General features: G+C 51.2%; 1 protein-coding gene and 1 long non-coding RNA gene across 2 annotated transcripts; both read left to right on the forward strand.

Moving 5' to 3' along the window:
- Positions 1–171: 171 nt before the first annotated feature.
- LOC109297404 lies at positions 172–2884 on the forward strand. The gene is made up of 2 exons (XR_002097306.1): positions 172–301; positions 415–2884. It is a non-coding gene; the product is annotated as an uncharacterized LOC109297404 (long non-coding RNA).
- A 434-nt stretch (positions 2885–3318) lies between these two features.
- Positions 3319–8241, forward strand: THAP1 (THAP domain containing 1). The gene is made up of 3 exons (XM_019517134.1): positions 3319–4168; positions 4793–4988; positions 7611–8241. The coding sequence occupies exons 1-3, from the start codon at positions 4098–4100 to the stop codon at positions 8091–8093; spliced, it is 750 nt and encodes a 249-aa protein (XP_019372679.1). The 5' UTR covers positions 3319–4097; the 3' UTR covers positions 8094–8241.
- The last annotated feature ends 2421 nt before the right edge of the window (positions 8242–10662 follow it).

Here is a 10662-nt window from a genome sequence, read left to right on the forward strand (position 1 = left end):
TGGCACCGGGCCCGGCCCTCGCACGCGGCTCCGCGTCGGCGGCACCCACCCTGGCGCCTCGGCGAGCCTAGGAGCGAGCCGGCCCGGGGAGGCGGGGGCCTGGCTCGGCGCCCGCGGAGCACGAGCCAGGCGACCGGAGAGGCTAGAGGGCCTGGAAGTAGAAAGCGAGCGCGCTGCCCGGGCCTCAGCTTGCTCGGGCCAGGCCCGGAAACCTTTGGCAAGCCTCCTTCACCTGTGGAGAGTGGGTGAGGAAACTTCTCAGTGTTGGGTTTTTGGGTTTTTTTCCTGTGAGACAATGCAGGTTTGTGAGTTTTGTTTTGGGGGGGATGGGGTTCTTTTACAAATATTTCTGACTGGACCTGGTTGGACTGCCCCATCTGAGCATTTTCAAACTTCAACAGTTTTGTTTTTCAGCTCTCAACATTTGGAGACTCTCGCCTTTTGTCCTCGCTGGGGACACACGAAATGGAGCCCTCAGGTAACTGCCGGGTGGGACAGCTGGATTCTGCCGAGTTCTGCTGACAGTATCTTGTTCAGGGATTTTAAAGCCACTGGCAACATGTAGGGGGTGCACATGCACCCCGAGACTGGTGGTGCGCCCCCTGCGAAAAGGCGCCCCAGATAGTGTCGGCTGCTGCTTGCCACCTCCCCTTGCCACTGACACTGCTGGTGGCGTCTGCGGGTAATCCACAATTGCCACTGGCCGCTGCCACCAGCGTCTGCAGGTGGTTGCCGACCACTGGTTGGCGCTTGCCACCCTCCTCCCCGCCGCTTACAGTGCTGCCTCTGGGAGCTCACTATGCCTCCCCAGCCTCCCGGGGCATGCAGTGTTCATGCTTAAAGCCATCCTGTCAAAGGTGACAGCTCATCTTGACATGTTCCTTTTAGCTCACTGAGTGAGTGACCGTCAGGACTTGTTATAACTAATCCACAAATAATAAAGCAGTGCTCCCTGTGAGTTCTCCCCGTTCTCCTGCCACTGGATCCCCTCCCCCGCCGCCCAGCACATCCGTTCATCCTTTCTCCCAACACAGGGGTGTTCAACTGGCTCTGGCCCTTGGAGCTAGGGCTTCCCAGGGGGTTGGAAATTTGGTGGTAGTGGCAGCATTAACTGCTGCTCCCCTGTGCCAAATTTCTGGGACTTGTGAGGAGCCTGCAGGCTGGATAGCGTGGTTCTGAAGTGTGCTAGATCAGGTGCACAGGGCTAGGCTGGCACTGGGCACTGGAGCCTGATCTTGGCATCAACCCTGCAAGGCATCTCGCCCGCAGACCAGCTTCAGGCCACTCATCTGGCCCACAGGGCCAAAAAGTCATCCATCACTACCCTTGGACACTTTCATTCATTGATTATCTCAGAGCCAGGCTCCCTTTCTGCCCAGGCCCCCGCCTGCTCAGCCTGTCTGCACCGACATTGCTCATGCTCACCTGCGAGCTGCTCAGTGGTACTGGGCTATGGTGCTGTGCCTCCCAGCTCTGTTCCAAAATCAACAGGAGGGGGAGAGGCTGACAAGCAGGGAACCCTCTGCCTGACCTGCCAAATGGTTTTCCTCTTCACCCAACATTGGATAAAGGAGCATTCCTTAGGGGCTGCAAGTCAAAGAGTCTGAGGAAAAACTTTCTGGTCAGCACATTACACCCCAGCCTCCTGCTACGTGCAGTAGTCTGCCTTAATGCTGGGCCGCAGCTGGGTATCACCCTTTATAGCTAGCCTTAGGGAGCACTCTAGGGAATGGTAGCTAAACAAGACTAGGAACAGAAAGAGGATGAGAGACCTTGAGAAACAGGGGAAGTATGACAGGTATTAACAGAGAGAAGTGAGAGCTTGAGGGGGCTGGAGTAAGGAGGGTCATTGTGAGTTTCTGAGAAAATGTAGGGGAAAAGGGATATTAGGAAAGGCACTGTGAGATGGGGACAGCTTGAAGGGGTATGTGCAAAGCAGATATCTAGGGAAGCAGAAAGACCAGCAAGAATTGGCTGGGGGACTTTCAAGAAATACAGGATTAGAGAATTAGAGGGTTGATGGAGAAAAGTGGCAAGGAAAACAGAAGAAAACAGGGCTGGCAGAGACCAGGGGGACTGTGGGGCTTTAGGGAACTGGTGCTTATGGCAGGGAGGATGGGGGCTTTGTGGGGAAAAGAAACAGCGGGTTATAGAAGAATATTGAGGATACACGTCAAATTACATTACTAGGGACAATAGTTTCTCCTGAAAGATTGTATTTATATTCTGGAGAAAGAGGGTAAGCCTATAGACACAATGAGAACTGGTATCCCAAAAGGTAGTCCAGGTCCAAACAACCAGGCTACCATGTTCCATCTACATAAAGTGGGAGGCACACCACCAGTCTCTTAAAGCCCAGCAGGTGTGGCAGGGCTGTCACAGAAAACTACTAGTTACCTCCTCAGCAGGGAAGAGTTGTATCACAGACAGCTGATTTGAGACAGACCTTTACAAATAAATCCCAGGCTAGGAAGTGGCTGAATTTTCCTTCCACTGACGGCATTAGAAGCAGACCTCTGCTATTCATCCTAACAAACTACTGCTGGTCATTGTGGTGGGAAGCATTTTCAATGTAGCGATCTGAAGATCTACACTGTTGGGAATCCCACCAATGCAAGGGCAGAGACCTCCCCCCCAATAAAAACAACAGAAATGCTTATTTTAAACCGTGTTGTCTGTCTTATTTAGATGTTACTGGGGTCCGCCGAAATCTGTGCTAGAGTTGCTGTTGGGAGAATGGAGTAGACACATAGGTTCTTCACGTTCCCAATTTCAATAGTACAGTATACTAATATTGTCACAAGTTGTTGTTTTTTGAAGTAGTGCCCAGATTTTGTAGAGTACAGGCAGTCCTCCGACTTAGAACACAATCGGTTCCTGAAAACCACGTCTTAAGTCAAAACGTGGTAACTCGGAACTGATTTTCCCATAGGAAGTAATGTTATAAATGGGGGATTGGTTCCTGAACCAAGGCCCGGTACCCTATTTTCACCAAAAATAACGCAGAATTTTGTATTCAATCATTTATAGATGAATAATGTAGCTACATTAATGTGTTTATATTGTAAACAGCAATCACATTCATTTGGAAGGACTTTGAGGTGACTTTGCTGGACTTTTTGAGGGGCTCTTGGCTGGAGTCTTCTCAGGAGTCCTGGCTGCAGGTTTTTCTGGTGTCTTGTCTGCTTTGTTAAAGTGTCCAAGGAAGTTTGGACGGAAGCTCTCCAAGGAGATAGGCGATGCAGCGAACTGGTTCGCTTGCGTGGGGTCGGCTCAAGTGTTGTAAAGTTGAAACTGATGTCAGGAAGTGAAAACGGTGTCCATTTATAATACCCAGGTGGGAAATTCGTTTTACTCCCTGCAGCCGGGTCTCCTCGCAGGAGCCCACGCCTGCAACACGCCCAAGGCTTTCGAGGCTCGCACCCACCTCCCACTAGGACAGCAATACTCAAAGCCTAGTCCCAACCCACACGCGGGAGCATCTCCACTGTGTGCCCTGCAGCTCATTGCAGAATATGTCACTGCAGTGCAGCCCCGTGCCCTCCTTCAGCAGCTGACCGTAGGAAGAAGCTAGTCTGCCCCTTCTCGCGTGAGCTGCAGCGCTCAGAGCGGCGGGCGAGGAGCTGCTGGGTGGCAGCAGCAGCCGCCGGAGCAGGAATGCGACGCTCGACAATAAGGCACCCGCTCGTGCTCCACGCGCGCGGCTCCACCCCAGCGAGGCAGGGCCGGCCGCGCCTGGCAGAGGCCGAGAGACGCGAGCCTGACGCGTGGGGGCAGGGTCATGCTATAGGCAGCGGGCGGGGCCATTGCAGCCCGCGTCCGCTCTGAGCTTGTGCTGCCATTGGCGGGGAGATCGAAAAGGTCCCGCCCACGCGCGGGGAAATAACCAATAGAGAAGTGAGAGTGGGAGATCTCGCGAGAGTTTCCTTGAAGCTGGCGCCGCCATCTTGGAGTTGGGAGAGGCCGCGTCCTGTTTATGTCGCTCCTAGGGGGTCGCTGAGGGGGATGGGCGCCGGGCACTGAGCTAGCGGGGTCCATGCGCCCGCCTCGCCCCCGGGCCGAAGCATCGCCGGCACGGGCGGCCCCGGGGCGGCAGGATGGTGCAGTCCTGCTCTGCCTACCGCTGCCGGAACCGATACGACAAAGAGAAGCCGATCTCCTTCCACAAGTGAGCGCGAGCGGTACGGGGGGCGGGGCCAGTGCGCTGCTCTGCGCGCGCCCGGCGGCCGGGGGCGGGGCCTGTCACCTCCAGGGGCCTCGGGTGCGCGCGCAGCCCCACGTGGAGGGGGGCCTCGCGTGAGGGGTGTCGGGCGGCCCCTGGCGGCCGTACTGCGCATGCCCCTCCGCCACAGGGGGGTGTGCCCCCCACCCATACGCTATGCTCCAGAGCATCTTCTGTTGCCTACGTGTACATTCGTATATGTACATCTGTATACGTGTGTGTATGTACATGTGTGTAGGTGCATATGGATGTGTGTGTGTATCTGATGCTGTTAGTCATAGAGGTGCGTCTCTAGCCTACCCTCTGGTGTTCTTTGGCAGGTGGTGGTAGCCTGCATGTCATGAATACCTACACACATCTGCGTTTAGGTCTCTGAAATCGGCATGCCTCAAACAAGGCCTTGCATGTGGCCCAATTGATGTCCCCTGTTGGTGCCTGGAGCCAGCTGCTGGGACAGGCAGCTGGCTGGGGAGCAAAGTAGTGGCAGTGCACGTGGTAGTATCTGTGTGCTGCCGTGCTCGCATGTAAGAAGAGCTTCAACAGGAAGCTGACAGTGCCTCTTGGTTGCAGGTTTCCTCTCACAAGGCCTGATCTCTGCAAGAAATGGGAAGCCGCTGTGAAAAGGAAAAATTTCAAGCCAACAAAGTATAGCAGCATTTGCTCAGAACATTTCACTCCTGATTGCTTTAAAAGGGAGTGTAACAATAAGCTCCTGAAAGAGAATGCCGTGCCCACAATATTCTGTTACACTGAACCCAGTGAAAAGGTAACCATGAAAACTCCTCTTTAAGGAGTGACTGACACTTAAATGTATGTATGTAGATATATTATGCATGTTTTTTTTTTTTAACCTCAAGGAGAACGGTAGGAAGGAGACTGTTTGTTTGTTTCCTGTGCATGATCATAGTTTTGGTCAACTTATAGGCAGGGATCCTGGTTTTCCATTATAAAAAAACAGCAATTCTCTGATTAAATTGTAAATTCTCTGATTAAAAATCCCAAAATCTGTGGTTAAAATTAAATGCCCCCCCATCCCTCCCCCCACAGCCCTGCTGGTGTCCCTCACTCCCACCCCCCAGTCCTGCTTGTGCCCCTGTCCTGCAGCCGTGCTAGAGGAGCCCACAGCTGCCAGGTCTGTGGGGCCAGGGACCCAGGTCCATAGCCCCCTGCCCCCAACGGAAGGCAGCAGCTGCTACAGCAGGAGCATGAGCCGGCTCCCTCCACTGCTGCCTGCCTGCCTTGGGCAGGGCTGGCTCCCCATGGCAGCGTGCAGTCCTGGGGGTCAGGGGGGACCTGTGCCTCCCAGATCTGTGGGGGGTGGGGGCGGGTGTGCACTGCGCCCATGTAGACAGAGGAAGTGTGGCTGGGGCAGTGTGGAGCTTGCAGCAGCAGGCAACTTTCTTGTGTGGCCCTGCTGTGCTCTGCTGTGCCAGTTGCACACGCTGCACTCCAGAGGGCCTGGGGGTTGGAAGCAGGGTGGGGAGCACAGCGTTTCTGACTCACGGTTTGCAGCTGGCCGGCACTCCAGCTGGGGGAGGGAAGAGGGAGTTCAGTCTCCCTGCTCCCAGTCAGAGTGTCTGGCTGGCTGCAAACCCCACCTTCTGGCTAGGCAGTGCCCAAGCTGGCTGGGGGCTGAGGGAGTGTGGATGTTTGCAGTCAACCAGGCACTCTGGTTTGCAGCTGGCCTAGCACTCTGACTGGGAGCGGGGAGGCTGCAAACCCCACCCCAGCCAGACTTCAAACCTCCCCGCTCCCTCAGCCCCCAGCCAGCTTTCTCCCCCACCAGCCTCATCATGCAATCCCCAAGCCACACTTAATTCCAGCAAGAATAGTGAGCCTGCAGTAGCCTCTGGTAAGCCTTGATATCAGGCCCTAACCTTGCCCCTCTCCCTTCCCCTCCGGGCAGGGTTGAGGGTTTCCCGCCCCTTTTGCAAACAGCTCTTGCAGGCTGGAACTCAGCCATCCTGCAGAGCTCTTTGCAAAAGGGGGAAATCCATGGGTTTCTCTTCTAAAAGGGAAAATCCGTGTTTTCTCTGATTTTTAAAAATGGGACATCCATGGTTTTTTCTGTTTTTCCATGGGAAACGGAAAAGTCGGATCCCTGCTTATAAGGCAGTGGTTCTCAACCTTTTTCAGACTCAAGGCAACCCTGGATAGACTTGAGGCTTTCCTTGGTAAATGCTAGCTCTTAGTTTTCACTCCTTTTTTTTGTGTGTGTCTGTTTTGATTATGAAAAAGAATAGAGCATTTTTTCTGTTCTAAGCCACCACCATAGATTTCTGTTTGAAACCTCTGAATTTACTTTGTGAATCATGTTTGCCTACCTAATAGTGCTAACATTCTGTGGCACCTGGCGGCACCCTTGAATGGATCTCAAAGCACCCCAGGTGCTATGGCAGCCTGGTTGAGAAGAAAGGTCCAGAAGGCTGGAGAAGTAAGATATGGTTATTGGGCAATTTCTTCACCCAGAAAACATGACCCGTTGGAGGTTGCTCTCAATTGACCTTGGGTATCATGATGAGCCAGAAGGGAGAAGATGGTCCCTTAGGTGCATAGTGGGTACATACAGATCTGCAAATGATCTCACCCAGCAGCCTCATATGCACATTGAACAAGAGGGGCAATAAAATGGAGCCCTGGAGGATCTTACAGGAGAGGCCCTGAGGCAATGATGAGCATTCTCTGGTCAACACAGTTTGGGACCTTCTTGAGCCAGGAAAGAGTGGAACTATTTGAGCTGTGCCTTTACCTTCTTGAAATCAGCTGCACAAGCAAGTTTATGAAAAATAGTCTACTAGAGCAGGGGTTTTCAACCTTTTTGATTAAGTGTACCCCCTGTGGCCAGATGTGGGGGAGGAGGGGTGGTGGCGCTCTCTCAGCCCATCTGCACATAACCCTTAGGGCTTTCCTAAGTACCCCTGAGGGTACACGTACTATTGGTTGACAACTTCTGTACTAGAGGTTTGACTTGGTCAAAATGCTTGATATCTTATTCTTCACATGCAAGTTTAATAGACCCACTATAAGAAAAATAGTCTCTTTTAATCTGAGACATACAACTGGGATTTTTGAGGCTTTCCAGGGCCTGGTGATACTTGGGCACCTACAAAACCTTTAAACCAGTACCAGAAGCAAAACTGATTTGCTTTGTGTGAAGTTGAAAATTTGGAACTGAGGGTCGTAAAGCCCTGTTCACTTTTGAAACTATAGATCTACAAATATATTTATTACACTGAATACTAGAAGTGGGACATGTTTATTTGCTAACTTCACCCGTGCTTTTTGCTTTACGACAGACTCCTGCAAGTACTGAAAAAGGCTGACAGTGTGGCAATTCGCTCTGCCATTCACAAAATGGACTAAAATGTATTCTGTCTTGTTATTTTAGACTGAAGAGTGTTCAGAGCAAGCAGAAGATCTGTCTCCTCCTACACCGCCATTGCCACCACCACCTCCGCCGCCGCCACCACCACCACCACCACCACCACCACCACCTCCTCCTCTACTGCCACCTCCCCCATCAAATCCTTCCTTTCCTTTATCTCAGATAGATGCAAGACTGGTAGATCCAAGTATTGGATTATTAATGCCTCCTCTCCAGACCCCTAGTAATCTAGCAGTTTTCTGTGATCACAACTATACCGTAGAGGATACAGTTCATCAGAGGAAGAGAATTCAGCAGCTGGAAGAGCAAGTGGAAAAACTGAGAAAGAAGCTCAAGACAGCACAGCAGCGATGCAGACGTCAGGAAAGACAGATTGAAAAACTGCGCGAGCTCGTTCAGTTTGAGAAGGAGAAGGACATATTGGCAGGAAAAGGCTACATTATTCTACCCAATGACTATTTTGACATTGTAGAAGTACCTGCATAAATACACTGACATCCCCTTTGAAGGGGCAATACCAAGTAGCATCTTCAGGCTAACACAGTTCAGTTTAAAGAATAAATACTCTTTAATTCTGTATGTAAGACTATTTGAGATTCTAAAAGAATAAAGAAGCTATGTAATGTTAAATAGATCACTTTTGTTGTTTCTTCATTGTCACTTTGACCCTTTTTTGTTAATAAATTGAATTAATGTTTTATATACATCTCAGAATTAGAATCTGCATTTAGTTTATTATCTCTGCTTTGCTTCTGAGAGGGGGATACAAGGTTAAGCATGTCTAACATGTAACATGTTCATAAAGAGTTTTCTTGTGCTGTGGTGGTGGGAGCAGTAGGGAGGGGAGGCAGGTCCACAGCTAAGAGTGAAAGCTTTGTCCTACATGTACAATAGTCTAGATATTTGAAGACATTTATCATTGGTCTAATTGTTCCCATTAAGGTTAACTTCCACCGACTTCAGTGAGAGCCAAATTAGGCAATGGTGAAGCAGTCAAAAATCCTGCCCTATGCTCTGTCTTATTCCATGCATATTTCAGGCTGGAATAACTTTCTAACCTCCGAATAAAAGCATGTTACACTTTTAAATCATGGCATAATCCTTAATCTCAGTGCACCTCTGGTGCAATAGATAACTATGTACAGTCAGCCTTACTGTATATTGCCATGGAAAAACCATGGACGGAGGAAAACTTGTTAAAGAATCATCTGACAAACTGCCTGTTTGAGGAGATGCTTTCTTTGGCAGGCCAAAGAACCTGAAGAGCTGCACTGGAAAATACTTCAAATAAAGGCTAGGTTTCTACTTTATATTTGAGATCAAAAAGGAATTGAGTGATTACTTCCTTCTACTGCATCTGATTACCTGATGTCCCTGAGATATACAGTTGGTGAAGAGAAGTGTGTCGACTGTATGGTACAGGCTCTGGATGCTTTGGATCCATATAAATTGATATATATAACAGAGGGGAGCCTGGAACTGTGGAATAGCTCCATTTTTCAAATGGGTGTGGTCAACACTTTCAAACAAGTGCCTAGTATGAGACACCTAAATAAATGGCCTGAATTTCGAGGGTGCTGAGCAATCTCAACTTTCACTGTGACCAAAATGTGACTTTCCAAAAAGCATGCACCAAGTCAGGAACAGACCAAGGTCAGACTTCGGGATATGCTGACTCCAAGCATAGACAGCAAGCCTGTCATTAATTTCCCAGATGCTGCTGTCTCCTGCCATCCCCATAAGACTCCCTGGGCGCGTCCACACATGCAAGCACATGCACTTGCAGCAGGTCAAATAGAAGCGGTACAAATTTGAGCCGGGGCTTTTTGGATCAGCACATGTGCTTGAAGATGCACTTTGTGCTACTTGGGGCAAAATAATCCTGCCTGGCTCCTCCCGGATCTGCAGCCAGGGGAAGCTAGAGCCCAGGGCCAGCACCTGTGCTGTCCCCAGCAGTATAAAAAGCTGCCCTGGCAAGTAGCTCAAGGCTACTTGCTCTCAGGAGCTTCTGAGGCGCAGCCAGTTAGTACCTGGGGACACTACACGTTGTGCCAGCTGGACTGCTGAACCAGCCCTGAGAGTTTCCTGCACCCTTTACCCACTGCAGCAGTTTGGCAGCGGGGGGCTGCTGCCTGGCTGTGACCTGCTGTGAACCTGCCAGACCTGGATGGGGACTGCACAGCCAGTAAAGGCATCTTCTCCTCTGGGCCAGCTGCCAGTGGGCTGTGACTGCAGAGCTGGCCTCTGTGTGGCACTACTGTCCTGTGGGCCCCTGACCGGCCATTTGGGCAGCTATTGCCCAGAAGATGTTCTGGGTGTGGTGGCCTGCTTTGAACTGGCAAAGCATGTCCCCCTGGCTTCAGCTGGCCAGGAGGTCAGCCACCTCCAGCTGGGTCCAAGGTACCAGCTCTGAGCAGGCAGGGTCCTGCCACTGGGCTCCCTAGCAGGAATTCTGGTGTTCCTTATTGGAAAACTGAAAAATCCCTGATTAAAAAAAAAACCTAGTCACTCTGTAAAATACCTCAAAATCCATGTTCCTCCATAATTTAAACAAAATACCACTATAAAGAGAGAGTGAGACAGAGACGGCGATCAGTTGGGCAATGTTTTATTGATATATCTACAGTGTTAAAGCAATGTGGAAGCCTACCAGTCTCTCTATTATAATAATAAGGTGAACGCTAAATACATGTTTAATGAATTCATGAAACATGAACATATATTTTGTGGCTCTCCCACAGGGGCTATGGCTCCCCAACAGCGGCTATGGCCCCACTCAGGGGTTACGGCCCCCATGCAAGGACTATGGCCCCCCAACAGGGGTTACAGACCCCAACAGGAGCTATGGCCCCCACACTAGGGCTACGGCCCCCCAACAGGGGTTATGGCCCCCCCCAACAGAGGCTATGGCCCCCACACAGGCTACAGCCCCCCAACAGGGGCCAAATGGCCCCTGCAGGGCCTACCACTGGCCTGCAAGGCCCACATGCCCCACCCCAGCCCCCCAATATCTGCCCTACCTGGCCCCATCCCCCACCAGCTGCTACAGCCCCCC

Source organism: Gavialis gangeticus, unplaced genomic scaffold, assembly GCF_001723915.1.
Source record: "Gavialis gangeticus isolate Ggan-Ray unplaced genomic scaffold, GavGan_comp1, whole genome shotgun sequence".
In the NCBI taxonomy this organism is placed as follows: domain Eukaryota; kingdom Metazoa; phylum Chordata; order Crocodylia; family Gavialidae; genus Gavialis; species Gavialis gangeticus.